We start from the raw sequence: 19,848 nt of genomic DNA, 5'->3' as shown, positions 1-19,848 counted from the left end.
CAAATGCTTATATCTCCTATGAAATTGCCTTAACCGATGAGATACTCACTTGTGTGTTGCTTAAAACAATTTGTTGCTAACTTAGGAAATTCTTTCTTGCCTGTTTATTTCTGTGACGTGGTTTACGTGGTGGTTAGAGTGTCAAAATGACTACTCACCATGTAGTAAAGGGATTTTGGAAATTTTTGTGGTGAACTCCTAAAGAAAAAAATTCATCCAACCTCTGCCAGAAGGTTTCAAAACTGAGTGAGCCTGTTCTTGGCTCTCTCTGCAGCGTGCTGCTCTGTGGCTGTGTGTACTCAGATGATATATTTGACAGTGAATTAAGTTCTCCTGTTGAGTCATCTTTCCTCCTGTTATGTGTTCAAGGGAGGCCTCATTTGCCTGGTTTGTAACTTGCTCTCTGCTAGGGCTGTTGGACTTCATGTCCCTGGTACCTGTTGCACTGGCCAGGTGCTCCATGGGCATTGGTGAAGTCATTTCAGGGATAGGACTCAAGCCTAAATTGGTTTTGTAAGGTAACTCTTCTTACATTCTCCTTTACCTCCCCTGGGGCGTTGCTTTCCAAGCGTGAGCATTCCTGCAGCCCTTGGAGACAGAAGAGCAGGAGCAGTAAAGCCACACTGCCTGTAGGAGTTGGTGGTCCTATGCAGAACAGCCTCGGATCTGGGACAGGACCACGGGACAGGCACAGCATGTGGCTGTAGGGTGTTGGTTACCTGATCCACATGGTCCTAAGAGTATCTTGATCCTTGTCCTGTCGCTCGGGGCTGTCCACTACAGCAGTTCCCCGGGCTTGAGAAAGCAATGGTGTGGCTGTAAATCCTCAACTTTTCAACTCTGCTTAAATTTCACCCAGATGCCTGTAAGGCAGAGCTGTTCATTGAACTTTTGGCTCTACACAATATTAGTGCTGAATTTTCTCACATAGGAGGATTGTTCCTTTGCAGAGCTTTTGTGTGGGTGAGAGAAGTAGAGATACATAGATGACCACCCGAGTGGTGGTGAACATTCATGGCCTTCAGCCTGCCTTCCAAGGTTTCTCCTCTCAGTGCAATACATTCTCATTTCATCACAACTGCAAAGCTAACTCTCAGTAGGCTCAGCTTCCTTTGCTAATCCAGCAAACTTCAAAACAGTTTTTCCCCACCTAACCTTTTCAACCCTTAGCATCTGATTTTTATTTTAAGCATCAACATTACTGTCATGAAACACAAATCCATGATGCTTACTGAGTAACAGTGGAGCCATTTTTTGCTGTTTGGTTTATTGTGTGAGGTCAGAAGTTTGCACATTCATCTTGGGGCGCAGTGTGAGCTTCAGAGTTTTGGTTGGTTCCCGACCAAAAGAGAGAGAAATGAGATGCACTGACATGTGGCAGGTTCAGATTAAGGGAAAGTTTTCCTCTTGTTTTGCAGTTTTATTTATTTAGCTTTTTTATTAGTTGTTGCCTGTTTTGCTGGGTTGTTTGGCACAGTCTTCCCGAAGCTAGAGAAGTGGGTTTTCTCTAAAGAACCCTTTTCTGTACCTGTGTCTGCTCCTCAGGCCCGACCGGAAGCGGAGGGACGTGTTCCGAATCGCCAATGCCACCTTGGCCACTCGCAACAGGAACGTGACCGGGACCGACCACTTCACCAATGCCTCTGATGCAGAGGAGAGTGAGGTGGAATATCCCTTCTTTGAGACCAAGGTGGATGGCAAGGAGAGAACTGTGATCTCCCATCTCCAGCCTTTCACTCTTTACCGCATCGATATTCACAGCTGCAACCACGAGGCTGACACGCTCGGCTGCAGCGCATCCAACTTCGTGTTTGCCAGAACCATGCCTTCAGGTATGCTCACACAGGGCTCCAGCCCTGCCTTTACTGGGCAGAGATCAAGCTCAGGGGGGACAAGCTCTCCCAAACCAGTTAGAATTACACTGGGGTATAGTAAAAAAAATTCTGTGCAGTAGGATAAATTGGAACTACATAGATTTTTTTCTTTCAAGTCCTTGACTGGTGTGTTGTGTGTACTGAGTGATGTGTTTGAGCCTGTGCTGGGAGCTGGAGAAAGGGAGAAGTTGACTGCAGGATAATTAGGAGAGACTTTGTTTCCCAGCAATAGAAGTGAGACCCCCAGACATGGTGGGCTGAAAGGTTTTGTTCCTCGGCTCTGTGTGCTGAATAGAGCCACAGCAACGTTTCTCTGCTAATGTTTGGTTTTGCTGCGTTCACTTGGAACTGTTTGCAGATGTTGGAGTTCTGCTGGTGGGAATGTTTGCCAAATGTTTCTTCTGTCACAGAACGACCATGCATTTGTCCAGCCTGGGAACAGGAGGAATACTGTCTTTCTTTTGTGCCCAATTCCTGGCCTCTAGACTACTTCAAATAGGAAGCATTGAATGCTGTACTTGTCTTTGGGACTTCTGCGGATTGTACTTTTGAGAAGAATAGGGATGATTTTAGTGTAAGCTCATATGCATCCAGCAATGAGCTTCTGACTCCAGCAGATGTCTGGGAATATTGGATGCAGAATGGTAGCAATTTTGTTTTGTTTCTGGAAGGGAAGGCTATCATAATCCAGATCCAGCTGTGTCAGTAAAAAAAAGCAAAAACTATTGCTTTCTCAAGGAAAGAAGGAAGTCTGTGAGATCAGGGAAAAGGAAAGAAGTTTTCCCGGATTTTTAACACATGCCTCTGGAAATTAAAGGCTAAACAATCCTGTGTTCTTCTGTGTCTTTGAGAAGGTGGTCTTTTTTCAGCCCAGACTGACACAGGCTTCACATTCCTGTTAAGTTTTGAATAAGCCACATAAAATTATTAGGAACTATATAAGGATAAAGCAGTTCCTAAATTGCCAATGACACGCTGTTTTAAATGGGGACAGATCTCCTGTGACTGTTTTAAGAAGGGGCTGTCAGTGGGGCAGATGTTGTGTGTTTACAGCTGTTTGCAGCCATTTGGTGGGAGTAGCTCCCTGCACTGTTTTGGTGTTGGGGAGAGTTGGGAAGGAAGAATTTGGTGCTCATAAACAGGGGGTTTTTGGCACACAGAGCCCATGCCCGGTGGAGCTGTATGCTCTGCACTGGTTTTCTGGGAACCAGTAGTTCAGACTGAGCTAATCTCCAGCAGGCCTTGGCCAATGGAGTTTGTTCCCTGGATTTGAGTGGCTCTTGCTGCAGAGCTTCTGCACCTGAAGAATATAATGAATCTTCCATTTTCCTCAACTCTTGCCTCAAGTTCCTGTTTCAGTCATAGTGTTCTTCTCACATCACCTGTAAATATTTTACAGAGGGAGCAGATAACATTCCAGGAACGGTATCATGGGAAGCAAAAGAGGAAAATACCGTCTACCTGAAGTGGTTGGAGCCTACAAATCCAAATGGGCTGATCCTGATGTATGAAATCAAATATGGGCAGCACGGCGAGGTGAGGATTTGACACTACTGCTCATAACTCTTCATTTATACACAAAAAAGGATCTTTCTTAACATGCTTCTGCACAGTGCAACACAAACAGAAATTGTGGTTTCAGACACCCAGCACCTGCCAGCATGTCATTACCTTATTTCCTTTATTTTGAGTTCTTAAATTTCACATACCTCCTTCTGGTGTTTGAAGTAAAACTGATCAGGTGGGGCTTTTAGTTATAAAAATGAGCTTGTCCTGCAGCTGTATTGCTTTCTTCAGAATGTGAAGACATTAACATGTGTTAATTGCTTTTTTCTTCTAGGAGAAGCGGGAATGTGTTTCCAGACAGGAATACAAGAAGCTTGGAGGAGCTAAACTAACTCACCTGAACCCTGGAAACTATTCTGCCAGAGTTCAGGCCACTTCCTTAGCTGGGAATGGGTCCTGGACTGAGCCCATCTCTTTCTATGTGCAGCCCAAATGTAAGACAAATGTTTGTTGTCTGTGTTGAATTGGGGGATTATTATCTTTTTAATAATTCCTGATGTTCATGTGACTGGGTGTCTGAGGTCCTTGCCTGTGCTCTGAACACTCCTCTTTCTGATGGTTCTTTGAGAACTCTTTTCTGGTCCATTTTTTTGGCAAGTGTTGACAGCCAGGAGGGGTATCTGAGGTGTGGTCCTTTCCTTGCAGCTTTGGGTATCTGTGAGAGGTGCAGCCAGGTGTGGGTGTGGAGAACACCCTGCTGTGGCTTCCTGGGATGTGCAGCTATGTTGGGAATGTGATGTTAGCCATAACAACATGGAGCTGGCGTGTACGAAACCGGTGGCAACAAGGCAAACCTGCTTTAAAAATTGCAAAATAATAGGAGAAACAAATCATTTGTGTAGATTTTTGGCTGGCAGGTTGACCTGTTCTGAGTGACATTTGATGAAAAAAATGTCCTGATTAAAGGGTGATGCTGGTCCTGACAATGGGAGTCATTTATATTTTGGAAGAACATGACCACAGAAACCCTCTTCAAGAAATTCTGTATCTAGTTGTAGAGCAGATATATCCCCAGAAAACTGCAACTCCATCTTTTATCCCTTTTTGGTTTCCTCGTTGCTGAACTTTGAACAATTTGAAGGAAAGAGCAGTGCATGTATGTTCTGATTGTAAGCAGCTGCAAGGTGAACAAAAGGTGGAAAAAAAGGTGAATGTGCAAGTGAACAATTGGGTATTGTTCACTGAGGAATGCAGGTCCTTTAAGCGTAACTTGTGAAAACAAAACCCAGACAGACACTGTTCTGTACAAAATTAATGCCTTTCAGTGTCTGCTTTCTTGTTTCACTCATCTGCAGTCAGGGAGGGTTTCCGAGTGTATTTTTCCACATCAGACAAGAAAATGAGAACTTTGATTTCTTCCCTGTATGGAAATACACTGAGTGGGTTTTGAATGTTTCTTTGTTAACAGAGGTTTTATAGAAACCCTGATACAATTGTTTTCTTGTTGGTTGCAGCAGCAAACTATGGAAACTTCCTGCACTTGGTAATTGTGCTCCCTATTGCTCTGCTGCTCATCCTTGGGGGATTGCTGGTAATGCTCTATGTCTTTAACAAAAAGAGGTGAGTTCTATGTGCTGGCGCCTAAGCCTGCAGGAGGGGAATTGTTTATTTTCAAATCTGCACCCATGGAGCAAGTTAGAAACTAAAAAGAGAAATGGCATTCAGAGGAGTCGAGAGGCTGAAGTAGATTCTGCCTTGGTGTGGAAAAGGAGGTGGTTTAGAGTTACCAGCATCTGGCTGCTGCTGCTGCTGGAGATATGAAGAGGCTTTTTATTGCAGTATCATGTTTGAATGGGAAGAGGAAGGCTTGTGAGGAATATATCAGTGGGGCAGTGATGGCACACACCGGACTTTTATAATCAGAAGATTTGGCTGAAATACGGGTCAATATAAATCAAGAAAACTTAGTTCCATTTAGGTTACTCTGATTTTTTTTCAAATTCTAGAGGGTTTTTTGAAGACTTTACATCCACTTAAAAAATTATATCCTATCCTGGCCAAGAGCAGTCATTGGGACTGTTCTGTTAATTTGTTTTCCTCAGTTTTGGTTTTTTTGTAACTAGTGATTTATTTTTTTTATCTCATTGAAATACATAACGAGAACTTAATGGCAGTACAAATGTTCAGTCTTGCAACTTTCTAGTTATGGAGGTTTTTTTATTAGTCTCTTATTAATTATGCTCATTGAGTATCCCATGATTTCCAGCTCTAATTCACTGGTAGCACTGCACACAGTGGTACCAGTTCTGCTCAAGCTCTCCAGAAAGGACTTTGTCTCTGGTGATTACAATACCTGCTTTGCCTTCCTGAGGCTCTCCTACATGAAATTCCTGAAAATTTTTCCTTCTTCAAACTGTTGTTTTAGCACAAGAATGTTTGTGAGCCTGTCTCCTGCAAAATCTCTCAAGGTGCATTTATTATGTTTCTTGTTCTGAAAATCATCCCAATAAAACTGGGAGATGTGGTTTTAAATAAAAAAATAGAACCACTTAGGAAATAGTTGAATGGAATCCCCCATTAAAAAGAGTCTTGTCTTTTGCTAAAAAACATCTCTCCCACAGCAGAGCTGATGATGGTAAAGTGCATTCTCAGCCACACGTCTCCTGGTTGTATAAAAATATAGCTGCCTTTCTTAAAAACAAGTTTACCCAGCAGCTAAAAGTACCTTGTGTTTACATTTTCCTGGCGCTGATTTGGTAGAGTCCAGAATTCCTGGGAAGCTATTTTGGACTGTGTTCCCATTGAGTATGTGAGGTAGATAAGATTTCAGTTTGTCCCCTTTGTCTGAAAAACTCCACATATAGTAAATAATATTCTGTGTTTGAACAAGCAGTGGAAAAGTTGTAGAAGAGATGGTCTGAAATATACTCAGATTTAAAGATTAAAGAAATCAAACTCAATGTTTCCACAGGAACAGTGACAGACTGGGCAATGGAGTACTTTATGCTTCTGTGAACCCCGAGTACTTCAGTGCCTCAGACGGTGAGTGTAACCTTCTACTTGTGTGCTCCTACTGTCATGTGTTCTGTTGGTGTCTGACTTTGGAAAGGTATGAAACTCTAAAAGGCATGTTGTAAAACCACTTCCTCTGTTTTATTAGCACATCCCTGGAATCCACAATTGCTAATACGTAAATGCCACTTGTCTATTGAAACCAGGGAGTTTTTGAATTGTTTTCCTGTCGTTTTATCTACCTGAGTCTAATTCAAATTCACTAGTTTCACTTTCAGATTGTCACCTACTTTTCCAGTGATGTTTTCGCTGGAATGAAGGAAGAATGAATGAATTTGTGGTCTTTCATATTTGCCATCTTAAGCTCTGTTTTGCCCTGTTGAAACAAACTCACTACTTGAAGAAATCAGAACATCAGACAAATTTCCTTGAGGTCCCAGTTTTTCTGTTTATGGGTTAGGTTGGTGCTGCTGTTGTAGAATTCTTGCTGGAATAGTGTTTCCAGAAGCCCCCAGGAGACCAGTGGGTTTACCCAGAGTGGCAGCGGACCATTTTACTGTTATTTTTTATAGCAACACCATTAGGGTTAAAGGTCTGTCAGTGTTCATGCTATAATCCTCTATTTTCATCCTGTCACTTCACCCATGCAGAGCATGTGACACAACTGTCCCCTCCTTTGGTGACTGGCAGGCAGCAGCATCAGTGAGTACCTGGATGTCTTCTTGCCTGAGGCAGTCCTGCCTCCTGGCAGTCACCTTCTGAGAGCTCTCTTCTGCCTAAGATCAAAGACCTGCAGCAGCAGCAAGTTCTGCCTTTGCTGGTGCAACGGTGTGTGTGCAAGGGATCAGAATAGTACCATGCAAAGAGCTGCTGGATCAGAGTCTGCTTGTCATAAAATTAGTCTGTTAATAGAGAATACAGCAGACACTAAACTGATGCAGATGATCGAGTGTGTTTGATGCTGTCTGGGAGAATTAGGAGAGCAAGCATTCCAAGAAAAGATTTAACCTAAAGCATTGATTTGAGCTTCTTCTCACCCTGGTTTTGTGCTTTGAGGTTCCTTATTTCTATCCCAGTATGTTAGTACTGTAGTGAGGCTGCTTTAAGTCCATGTACACCTTTCTTGCAGCTTTATTTGTATGCCATCGTTCCCCTTCCTCTGTATGGGAAAGACCCTGGACTGTTCGCACATGTGGTGCAAGGTCTCAGCATTCTGTGTAGGGTTTGAACACTAAAATTGTAGGGGCAGTTGCTGTTGTGGAGCAGGGAGTGATCACAGCAGGGGCAGCAGTGGAACATCACGGCCTGTTCTCTCTCCCCTCAGTGTATGTTCCAGATGAATGGGAGGTGCCCCGGGAGAAGATCACCATGTGTCGGGAGCTTGGGCAAGGCTCCTTTGGAATGGTGTATGAGGGAATAGCCAAGGGAGTGGTGAAGGATGAGCCAGAGACCAGGGTGGCCATCAAGACAGTCAACGAGTCCGCGAGCATGCGCGAGAGGATTGAGTTCCTGAACGAGGCCTCGGTGATGAAGGAGTTCAACTGTCACCATGTGGTGAGTCCTGAAGATGTGACGAGGCTGGGACTCATCCAGCCCTGGTGCTTACTGACGTGAGGCTGTTCTGGGCATGTCTGCCCTGAAGTGGGAATTTGGCTTTTTAGCTTCAACTCTGTGCAGCTTTGTAATATTATTGTGAAACCCCAGTCAGAAAGTGGAACCAAATCTACATTCAGACCTTTCCCACAGGTTCCCACAGGGCTGCCTGTCAACATGAAAAAATGATAATTAGCTGTACTTGTACTGAACATTTGTTTTTCCTCTGCCAGGTTCGGCTGCTTGGTGTTGTTTCTCAGGGCCAGCCTACGCTGGTTATCATGGAGCTGATGACACGTGGTGACCTCAAAAGTTACCTGAGATCATTGAGGCCAGACACAGAGGTGAGTCATGAGTTGCTGGATGTTTGTTTCTTCAGTTTGAATCATCTTGAACAAGACAGCCTCACGTTAGAAGCAGCAGGCAATTAGCCTTTCCTGCCCTTCTCCTTCAGTCTAAGGACAAAACATGAGCTATTGTGTGATCTCCAGCAGCTCTTTCATGAGGCAGTGCAGAGTGCCACATGGGATAGGTTCCTTCTTGTGTCACTGAGTCCTCTTTTCCAGATTTACATTAGATCTCTTGTCTGATCTGCTTTCTCATCAAGATGTTACAGAAATTGGCTGGTTTAAGAACATGTGTTAGGATAATTGTTTCATGTTGTGTGTCCTGCCCATTGCCCCTGCTGGAAAGTAAATATCTGTTATCTTAGCTCCTGTGCAAAGTGTCATGCATAGGCCATCAGTCTAACAGCTAGAATTGTCACACATGATACAGGGTCTGAAGGATAAAGATGACACACAGGTCACTTGCCACTGAAATCACAGCAGCCTATGCAGAAAATGAGCTCAGCAGCTTTTGCCCTTGATCTAGAAATTCCGATGTGGATAAATTAAAGGAGCAGAACATGAGGACAGTATGTGCACAAGAGAATGAAAGTGGTCTGTTAATTTTTTTGATCTTCATCTTTCTCAGAACAACCCTGGGCAGGCTCCCCCGACCCTGAAGAAGATGATCCAGATGGCGGGAGAGATCGCCGACGGCATGGCCTATCTCAATGCCAACAAGTTCGTACACAGGGACCTCGCCGCCAGGAACTGCATGGTGGCTGAGGACTTCACAGTCAAAATTGGAGGTGGGCTGCCCTGACTCTTACACAGGTCATAGAATCATCCTGGAAAATCAGTGTCTTAGAAGGCTTTTAATTTACTTTTTTTTTTTTTTTTAACTGAGCTCTAGTTTAAATGTCTGCAGAATAAAATATGTTCCTTGTGAAGACTTGCAGTGATTTAAGACCTGTGAGAAGTTAACACTGAGTTAACCTCTGGAATACCTCTGCTTGCTGTTGTTCCAGTGAGGCAATAGTATAGCATGCGGGTTTAAAAAGAGCTGGTGAGGCAGTGATTTAGGTGCAGGTACTGCAGACGTCTGGGTGGATGGTGTAGTTACCACTGGTGTGTCATTCACATCTCTGTTAATGGACAAAAATAATTCTACCTTCTGTTTATTGATTCAAGAATGAGAATTTTAGGATTATTTAAAATCATAATCTGAGTTGGAAGTGGAATGACTTCAGCTGGGTGCTTTCCAGTCTAAACTGGAGTTCTGCTTCCCAGACAGCTGAATGGCTTTTCTTCTGCTCTGCTGTTAGATCACCAATTTTTTTTTCCTTTTACCATCCCTCCAAAATAGTGTCAGCTGAGTTTTTTCAGTCTTCTCTCCAGAGAGTGTGATTTTAAGCTGTTGGCTGTTTTTGAGTTGTGCATATTAAAATAACGTGTATAGCAACAGCCTTCTGCTGTAGGAAACTAATTCTTTTTCTCTGAGCTTAACTCAGCTATTTTGATAATTTGTGTAAGTAATCCTGTCATTTGGGAGAAAGAAAAAATGATTTCATTTTGAGTCAGTTAATTAGGAAATAAGATCTTTTGGGGATTTTGTGTATTTTCTGCAGGTTCGTGGGAAGTCAGCCTAAATCCTTCCCATTCCAGTTTTCTCCTCCTGCCTCCATCAGCTTGTTTTACAATTCTTTAAACTGAAGATATGGTGCATTTCTTCCCTTTAACATGTTCATGGTTACCCCAGAAGCATTTTGTAAATGTGCTGCATTGCTCTTGTTTATGTACCAGCATTAAAAATCCCCTCATGCAGAAACAGTTTAGGAGCATCTTGGCTGGAACACGCCAACTCAGACTGTTCAGATCTCAGAGGAAGAGCTTTATGCCACACTACCCTGTGCTCACTGCGTGTCTGTTTCTTATTTGCATTACATTTTGAAAGAATCTTCCGTTCAGCCGGGATAAAGTCACCCTGGTGTGTGGGAGTGATGGAAGAGCTGCACAGATGGGCTTTTTAGTCATAATCGCTGAGGGTACCGGTGTCCCTGGTACGCAGGGAACGTTGTGCTTGGTCACTCACCACAGACTGGTGATAACTGAGAGAGCTGGGGGAGTTCTGTACACGTTTCCTGGGGGGAAAAAAGGGGCAGTTACAGGTCTGTGTTGGTAAAATGGATTTTGCCCTCTGTGTCATCAGACAGCATTTAATATCAGTCAGAGGTCTGATGATCCTTGATTTATTAACTTTTTGGTTGGTATCTGAGAACACTGTAACTGGTTTCAATAGACAAGTGTGAGACCCAGCAGTTCTGTCTCAGGCTGATTGTACAGAAAAAAACACTGGAATAAATTTGAGTTACAGTCAAGGGGATGAACATTTTTAGATGCAAGTCTTGAAAATGCTTACAAATTTACAGCTAAGCATGGATATAACCGGAAGTATGTCTTTAATATTTGTGTGTGTTAATCGCAAATGAGCAGCGTAATCCTCTGTAGCGCCTGAAATAGAATATTGTACAGAAACTGGGAATTACCTTTGGAAATAGGAAAAAGAAAACCAAGGCAAATATTTCTTTCAACATGTGAGATTCTTCAGTTAAACACAATAGTTATAAGTACTAAAGGAGTTTCTTACACTCCTTAAAAAAACAAAAGAAAATCACTGAATTTGGGGAACAATTCGTGAATTATATGACCTTCAGAAGACTCATCTTACTGCAAAGCTTGAGCATAAATGCTGTAACTTTTCACATTCCTATATTTAAACCATTCAGACTTGTCAGTGGCACAGTCTGTTGGTGGTGTTGGGAGGGAAGGTCACCAGCCCTGAGGCAGCAGCTGAAGTGTCTGCAAAGTCAAGTGTCACGGGAGCACAGTGCAGACTCCTCACACCCGAGTGTGATTCTCTGGCTTGTAGGAAGGGGAAATGTTCATCATTTTCTCACACAAATTCAAGGTATTTCTACCTTCTAGATTTTGGCATGACGAGAGATATCTACGAGACAGATTATTACCGGAAAGGAGGGAAGGGTTTGCTGCCTGTCCGCTGGATGTCCCCGGAATCACTGAAAGATGGAGTCTTCACAACACACTCCGACGTCTGGTAACAAAAAAGGGCTCTGAAAAACTGCTTTAACCCCCTTCTTCCTAGCCTCTCTTCTTGTCTTAGTAGACTTAATTAAGTATACTGCTTCTCCTGCCCATTCAGAGGTAACCCTCTTGTTCCACAAGTTCATGTTTCAGCAAGAACTCTTGAGATTAAATTTTGCTCTCAGGGAGAGCAGAATTAAATGGATTTCCAAAACTGGAGGTGGCAGCATGTTTCCTGCTGTTAGTTGTAAAATCAGTTGTGCAGTGAAAAACATTACCTTCACCTGGAAGAGCAAATTGTCATTTTTTAAATTGCCCTCCTTCAAGAAAAGCATTACAAGTTGCCAGGAATATGGAAAGGTTCTTAGTGCTGACCTCCTTTTCCATCAAAACCTTCTGTGTAAATGACTCCACTTTCCCCCAGATGAGTTGTGTACTCTTGCAGGCTTTTTTGGGGAGTTCTCCCTTGTGCATATCCCTCTCCATTTGGAGCTTCGTTTGCTTGTTTTATATACTGCAAGATGTAGAAATAGGGTTTTCTTTCAAAGCACACTGCATGCTTGCTGTATCTGTGCAGTTATTAATAGAGGCATGTACTTGGGAGAAGTAATCCCCTGGAACAATTCTGCACACACCCCCCAGCTTTTGGAGATAGGTAAGGAGGACTTGGCAGAAGATGGTTGTGTACTGGCAAAACCTCTTCTCTTTATGGTTTCTCGGCCTTCCTAACAAGATGTTTTTACTGCTGATCTGTTAAAGAATTGGCAGCTGATTGCCTCCAAATGTCTAGAAGTCAGTAGGAATGGTGTTTGAGGAGTAAACTGCATTTTCCTTGAGCAGGTTGAGGAGTTTGGAGTCAGTGGTCTGTAGTTCACAGTACCAGCTCTGAACGAAAAGTTCCTAAGAGGAATTCAAGTGAAAAAGCAGAGCACCAGAATGATGCTTAAATTTTATTTTACATATGGCTAGTAACTTACTTTTGAATCCAGTAACCCTCAGACTGGGAAGCAGATGAAAACAGCCACGTTGAGTTGAAGGGAAGCCCTGTATCAGCCATTTATCTGATGGAACAGTGCAGGCATGCTTTTGGCAGTCCCCCCAGTAAAAGAATTTTGGGACTTGTAATGGCTTCACAAAGCAGACAGAAATTTGGACTGTGTCACTAGAAAATCCGCAGATGCAGAACTGACCAAGCCTGGAGTGAAGAGCTGGCAGAGCTGTCTGTTCTTACCACACAACAGGAATTTTCAGGTTCAGCCGTTGCCTCCAAAGGGTTCGGCCGCAGATCAGGGTGAGCAATGGGGATGTCCCATGTGTGTTCCACACCTGCTTTCCTTTAGCCTGGGACTGTTAATGTGATGTTACTCTTCAAACATAACTCAAATTCCAAACAAAAACCCCCCAGGTGTGATGCCAAATCAAGCGTCAGAAGTAAATTAGTGCTGTAGTTGTTGCAGGAAGGACGTAAGCGCTTCCCTAAAAAGGAAGAGAGGAGGTTTAGATGGGATATTAGGAAGAAATTCTTCCTTGTGAGGGTGGTGAGGCCCCAGCACAGGTTGCCCAGAGAAGCTGTGGCTGCCCCTGAATCCCTGGAAGTGTCCAGGGCCAGGTTGGATGGGGTTTGGAGCAACCTGGGATAGTGGAAGGGGTCCCTGCCCATGGCAGGAGGTGGAACAAGATAAGCTTTAAGGTCCCTTCCCGCCCAAACCATCCTGGGATTCCGTGATTTGGCATTTGTTGGTCTGTCAGTCCAAAGCAGGATTGTGCAAACAATATTGCAGTTCATCAGTGGGACAGTCTGACTGAATATCCTGGCCTGGAAAGTAGTTTACTGGTTACAGGATTGGAAAGTTGAAGAGGAGGAGCAGTAAAATCTTGACAGATTTTTACTTGAAAGCATAGAGGAAAAAAATTGCTTTATGGAGAGGAGGCCCACAGTACTCGTGGGTATTTCAGAGAGTTTCTCCTTGGGATGGTTTGGCATCTTAATTGTTAGGAGTGATTTACTCTGAAATTTGGTTCACAGGGGTGTACTTGTCTGGAGGCACAAAAAAATGGGCTCAACATGAGAAATTTGCTGTTTGTTTAGAACATGTATCCACAGCGACAGAGAAATTTCAATCTAAATTCCAAATGTAGTGGAGCTTGACTTAGCACTGTCATGAAATACTGTCTATTTACTTGATCTGCTTATGGCTAAAAGGATCATTCCTTCTCAGTGACTTTTACTACAGGCACTATACATTGGAGGTCTCTTCATGCCAGGAAAAACGTCTTCAATCCTTCTATTGGTTCAGATTTGAAGTTGCTCAGTGTAAACTGTGGAGCTTAGCTGTTTTGGGGGCCGTTTATTTGCATCAAACAGTAAACAAAAGGGTTTTCATGCCTTTCTGGGCAGATACTGTGACGTGTAGTTCCATGTTCTTCGAGATCAGTTTCAGAAGCCAAGATGTCAAAAAGACAAAACCCTGTCGAGTGGTTAGAGTCTAGGATTTATAAGCTGTAAGGTGAAATGGCAACTGCAAGAAGAGTATCTGGAGGTTTGAAGGGTGGAGCTTTATTTTAGCAACTCATTCTTTTATTGCTTTTCAGGCTGAAGAATGAGGTAATTAGACGGGGCTGGGTTTTTTTGTAGTTAGGGAAGGAGGACATTTTAAAATTAATGTAATACTGTTCAGGGTGAGGGTGGATTTCTATAAATAAATCCTCAGCATCTTGCATTCTTTCAGGGCTGGTAGTTGCCTGGAAGGAGCAACCTGAGTTTATTTGTTAGGATAATCTGATGAATAGGTGTGCAAGACTTGTCCTCGTTATCCCTGCGGTGATCAAAGAAGCTTCAAAGGCACCCAAATGTTGAGTTGACCCCCTGTCCCTCCCTCCCCTGAAAGGAAAACAATTGCAAGGCAGTTTGTGGCTTCTGGCTCCAGATGCAAACCAGTTTAGATCCCAGGGATAGCTGAAAGATAAAACCACTCGGCCATAACCAGCTAATGACACTGGACTCCTGTTTTCATAACAGCCCCCCGGTGGAACTGCATGTTTTTCACTCAGCTTGACTCAGCATTTTACCACACAAGTCAGACAGCATTGAGATTTTCCTTCTTTGCCCAGCAGCTCTAAAAGTAGATGACTCTTCAGTGCAGGGCAGACAATTTGAGCTGTGTCTGCTCAATAAACTAATTTTAAATTGAGATATTTTTAGAAAGTGTCAATACTTACATCCAAGCTACCCAATTATGTAACTATGCTTATCTTCCTTTGCCCGTAATCAATTCCTATTATTACACAAACTGCTTTTTTCACTAACGCTGTCCTTTGTAGTTATCTGGAAGGAGCTGGAAGCTCTGTTTCAAGAACATAGTTACATGCATGTTTCAGAGGGGTAACTTGAGTTTTTCTCACCTGAGCCCTTTTCTCACCAGAGTAGGTGTGCTTGAAGTCAGCAGTCTCTTGAGGGAGGTGATGTGACTGTCACCACAGGCACTTTTTTTGAGCAACTGGAATTCCTTGTTAAAAGAAAATACCCATGGACACCCACTACTCAGCATCTTGTAAGAAATACACCCTTGTAAAGATGGCTAGGACCCCTAAAAATGTGATCTTCCCTGCAGGTCCTTCGGAGTGGTGCTGTGGGAGATCGCAACGCTGGCGGAGCAGCCATACCAGGGCATGACCAACGAGCAGGTGCTGCGCTTCGTCATGGAAGGGGGGCTGCTGGAAAAGCCAGACAATTGTCCTGACATGCTGTAAGTGCCACCACTGCCCTGTGGGCACAGCTTGTGCTTCCTGACCCCTGCAGTGTCTGCTCTTCCCACCTACCACAGGAGGGGCTGTTAGAGAGTGACAGTCGTGGGAGGGGCTGCTCAAACAGTCTCTGTCAATCCAGTATTTTATGGTAGTGAGACATTCTAGAAAACAACTTTGCTTGTGGCCAGAATCTCAGAATCTCACCTTGGGCTATCTGTCTCCTAATAAGCAAACAAAACCCAAGCTTTGTGCTACTGAATAAAATTAGACTTAATAAAAACCCGTAAGTGGCACTTGCTACAGCAGGAGGCTCTGTGCCTAAATCATGTCTCTCCTGCTTAAAGTAATTCTGTTGAGCATAAAGCGAAAAAAGAGCAGGGGACAAGCTGAAATGTGTGTAAACACTGGAATTCAACTTCATAGTTCAGCATACAGATAAATTAAAGTATCTGAAGCTGGGTTGGATGTGCTGTTTCAGTCGAAGCACTCATCCCATTGGGATAAATAAATCCCCCCTGCTAACAGTTTCCTTCCCTGCAAGCACAGGGAGAGGTTTCCACAGAAAAACCTCTCCCTTACCCCAGGATCGACCCAAAGCCTCACAGCAGCAGAGGGTGTGCAGTGCAGCAGCTTCAGTTTTTAGCTTTACATTGCTGAAATACTTCTGCTGGCCTTTGTGTACAGCAGTTTCAGTTGTTCAGACTTTATTGCTTTGATATACTTCCCAAACTGACTTTTGGGAAGGAAATACTGTGTCTTGCAGTTATTGAAATTTGTTGGAGGCCCACAGAAGGGATACAATCACTTAAGGGCCTCAGCTGCTTGGGATTCTTAGGAAAATAGCTTTTTTGGCTGGAGCCTGGCTGTGGTTTCAGATGACAGGCAGTGTTGTTTTGTTGTTTGAGGGGGGTGGGTGGTATATGCAGGGGGAGGTGTAGCTGCCATGTGATTCCTTGGTTTCACATTCCTTCCCTTTTGGGATGCTGTGGAGAATTCCTGGCAGTCGGATTGAGTGGACATTGTTTAACATGGTCAGAGCTGTGTAATGGGGATGGGCACAAATGGGGAAGAACGGGGATGTGACGGGTTCAGCTCCCTGAGTTCACAGGAAAAAAGTACCTCTGCAGTGAGAAAAAACTCACTGGGGAGAGATCCAGCATTAGAATTCCCATTAACCTGGGGCCTGTGTGATATGGGCAGGGGTGGGAGGGGAGTCAGGCCAGAAGTTCTCTCTGCTGCAGCCCACCCAGTTCTCCTTCCTCCCCCTCCTCAGGGAATCTCCTGTGCTCCAGGGCTGTTGCTACTGGATGAATTCACTTCCAAGGTCCAGGCTTGTGAGCGGGGAGACCTTGGTTAAAGTCTGGCAGAGCAAATCTTTGCACCAGTGTGTAACAGCCAAGGCCGTTCTTGTGCTGCTCCTCATGGAGAAGCTGTTCACACGTTGGTTCTGCCCAGCAGGATTCAGCCTGACAGTGCAGAGGTGCAGAATAAAAAAACTCTGCATTTGAATTGTGCTGCTTTGCTCTGTCAGAAAAATGAGGCTGAACTCAGACCTAAGGCACATCCACTTTAGTAGTGATTTTTTGGTTTGCTTTTTTTCAGTGATAAAGTTGAGTATAAAACATCCTGGCTTTATCCCAAATGTAAAAAAAAAAAGAATGTATTGACCTTGCTGTGACTTGCTTTTGCTCCCTTTCAGCTTGTTTTGTCTTTGTTGTAGTACAGACACCCAAATCTGCTGAAATTCAAATAGGCAGTTGTAGGAATAACAGTAGGGAGTTCCAGGAATAACCTTCACCTTTGTTCCCTGCACATGCACTTGGCCATTAAAAAACCTCTTCTGTTCCTGTGGTGCTTTATTCTTTGCATGTTTTCACTTCTTTCTCTGCCCAGGATGCTGAGACAGTGCTGTGCCACCCTTGGTGACCTCCCCTCTGCTCCCAGTCCTCACTCACACACTGTAGCTGCTGGCAGGATCAGAGACCTGGTCTGTAGGCACAGGTCCTCTCCAGGGCCCAGTAACCTCAGCCGGGGACCTACAGGAAAACTAGGACATGGGCAGAAGAGTGTTTCTAACAGTTTCCAAGAGCCCTGAATTTGCATATGGATCTTACCCTGCATCCCAGCACGTTCCAGGCCACTGCTTTCTCCAGTGCTTTATGAAACCCTTTGTAAACCAAGGGATCCTCTTTTTTGTGGAGATTGTGAAAATATTTTGTTTAAAGACAGGGTCTTTGGCATATCTGTGCTAGTGAGAGGTATTTTTTAGGCAGCACAAATTCTTGCTGGTGGACACTGGTCTGTGATATTTTGGTATTGGTTCCCAATATTAACTCAAGATGTCCCAAAAGCAAAGCCCGGCACCAGGGAGGTCACTTGGGCTTGGTGCTGCCTGGAAGCAGGTGAGAAGGGGAGCTCTGTCCTCCTGTGTCTCATGTGGTAGCTACAAATGCACAGGGACTTTGTTCTTGAAATTAGTTTGACTTGGAAGCAACTGAAATTCTGGTCAGAATATCAGTGGACCTGTCTGTGGAGAGAGGGGAGTGTGCTGATGGAGAGAAGCCTCCAGAACAGGTGGAGGAGGTAACTGCTGTGGGGAAGTGTAGATGAGAACAGAGAGAAGAATCCTGCTGTCACCAAATTGGCTGTTTTTAGCCGTGCGGGTGATGTGATGTTGACACAGCCCTGCACCCTCCAGCCATGGAGCAGGAGCTCCCCTCAGAACCTTGTGTTCCCCCCCATGAATTCTGCATGGTGCAGGTGGGCTGGGACACTGTGTCTCCATCCCTGCTGTGCTGGTCGTGCTCATCAGTGCCTGTGCTCCCCTGACCCTGGTAGCAGTGGGTCAGTAGCTTTTAGCTGGAGCTGCAGAAGTTCTGTTCTGCAGCGTGGCTGTGTCGGATGCTTGGGCAAAGGGGGATTTTACAGGGGGTTGTCCTGTGGCTGGGAGGTGGTGAATCCCTGTGAAAGGGCAAAGCACAAAGGGGAGGGTATTTCTGGAGGCTCTTTACTCTACCACAGGGTGAAACAAGCCTCAGTTGTGTTTATGCTACACCCTCTTGGCATAGTTCGCGTGGCTTTGCAGACAGAACCATGCAGTAAGACAGATGGTTCAGTAAGGCGGTGCCAGGAGAAGCTTTGCTGTTTTTCTCCTCTTCCTGTGCACTCAGTGATGTTTTTATGTCCTCCCATTGTTATGGCATCGCTCATCAGGTGACGGCTGCGTGGCACCAAGCTTTGGTACATCTGAAGCTCTCAGACAGTGTGTTCCCATGGGGCTTTTAAAAGTTGTGGAGGCTGGAATTCCACTCTGTTTTTGAAGCAGGATTGCTTCCCCCACATGCATTGTAGACTATTTACGCAGTGCTGATTTCCCTTTGTTCCTGCTTAGAACCCGGGGTCTGCTCTGCAGAGGCACTGGCAGCACATGGCACCACCAGGGGAGGAGAGGTCCTTTTGCTTTTCCCCACCAAATCAAGTGTATTGCAAAGCACAAATGGAATGCAGCTTCTATAGGAACTTTCCATTTTCTGTTTTTTTTATTGTCTCGGTGCAAAACAGAACTCAATTTCTGCTCAGTTCCTTGAGCAAAAGATGCATAGAGGGATGCTAGCTATTCCCCTCTCCCATGATGCTGCCTCCAGCTCCCTGGAGCTCGCTTGCCAGCAGTCAGGAACGTACTTCATAAATCTGCTCAGGTTGTATTAACAGCCTGTAAATTCCTCCATTGTCTATTGGAAAGGTTTTTATTTTGTTTAAGATAATGTAAACAAGGTCTGTGAACACACAGAGTTAAAAAGGAAAAAAAATCCTTTTATGGGAACTCTGTAGGGTTTTTAAATCTGGAATGGCTTAAAAGAAACATCACATGTCCTTGTTTGTGCTGATGTCACATGCATTACTCCGCTGCTTGTGGTATCTCCTTAGCATTGCCCTTAGGCCTCGGGGCACAGCGCCAGCAAATATCCAGAGTTCCTGGCTCCAGCCAAGCTTCTATTCAGGGACGCAGCAGTCAGCTGGAAGGGAAACAGCAATGAAGTAACAGAAATGGATTTTATATATTTATGTCTCAAGCTTTCCTCCCTGCTTGTGGGTGAGGGTACGGTGCAGTTTTATAGTCTGGCTCCGCTTTTGCTCTGAAAGGCTTTTTACAGACTCAAAAACAAGCAGGAGTTGGGCAGTGTTTACGTGTCTACGTGCGGTTACAATGCAGCATTGAGTACCCGGGGAGTTCTCCCAGCACAGACTGGTTTTGCCAGCTCTTGTTGGGTGTCACAAGGCCATGCTCAGGTGGCTGACGTTTGTTCACGCGGAGCGGTGCCAGTGGAGCTCTGGCAGGGATAGTGGGCACTTTAGATGCACTTCAGTGAAGATTGCTTTGGGTTTGGTTGAAGCACTCAGCAGTGTTTGCAGCCCAAACACAGCCACTTCCCCTCTCTGCTGGTTTATGTCAGCTGAGAACACAGTGGAGGTGCAACAGTATTTCCCAATTTCCTGAGTTTCTGGAGAGGGGCTTTCTTTGCTGGGGCTTTGCTTCGGGCCAGGGTTCCCGAACTCTCTCCAGACCCACCATGGGCTGCAGAGCACAGGGTTTTCCAGCTCAGTGTCAGTCCTGTTGGAAGGTTTGTTCTAGAGCAGGCACATTACTCTAGGATGGACTTCGGTCATATTCAAAAAGAGTGATTTTT

The 19,848-nt window shown here is 44.5% G+C and overlaps 1 protein-coding gene across 2 annotated transcripts in view; it reads left to right on the top strand.

Moving 5' to 3' along the window:
- The window catches only part of IGF1R (insulin like growth factor 1 receptor), a 173,280-nt gene that overhangs the window by 144,491 nt on the left and 8,941 nt on the right, over nucleotides 1-19,848 (top strand). The window contains exons 11-20 of one of the 2 annotated variants that reach the window (XM_032123429.1): nucleotides 1,546-1,832; nucleotides 3,274-3,410; nucleotides 3,715-3,874; nucleotides 4,898-5,000; nucleotides 6,352-6,422; nucleotides 7,717-7,946; nucleotides 8,219-8,329; nucleotides 8,961-9,120; nucleotides 11,297-11,426; nucleotides 15,025-15,159. In XM_032123429.1, coding sequence (XP_031979320.1) covers nucleotides 1,546-1,832; nucleotides 3,274-3,410; nucleotides 3,715-3,874; nucleotides 4,898-5,000; nucleotides 6,352-6,422; nucleotides 7,717-7,946; nucleotides 8,219-8,329; nucleotides 8,961-9,120; nucleotides 11,297-11,426; nucleotides 15,025-15,159 — 1,524 coding nt within the window. Of the gene's footprint in view, nucleotides 1-1,545; nucleotides 1,833-3,273; nucleotides 3,411-3,714; nucleotides 3,875-4,894; nucleotides 5,001-6,351; nucleotides 6,423-7,716; nucleotides 7,947-8,218; nucleotides 8,330-8,960; nucleotides 9,121-11,296; nucleotides 11,427-15,024; nucleotides 15,160-19,848 lie in introns of both variants that reach the window. The other variant, XM_032123428.1, reaches the window with a different exon arrangement.

Source organism: Corvus moneduloides, chromosome 13 (assembly GCF_009650955.1).
Source record: "Corvus moneduloides isolate bCorMon1 chromosome 13, bCorMon1.pri, whole genome shotgun sequence".
In the NCBI taxonomy this organism is placed as follows: domain Eukaryota; kingdom Metazoa; phylum Chordata; class Aves; order Passeriformes; family Corvidae; genus Corvus; species Corvus moneduloides.
The sequence above is the reverse complement of the archived record's forward strand: the minus strand, read 5'-3'. Positions and strand labels throughout refer to the sequence as shown.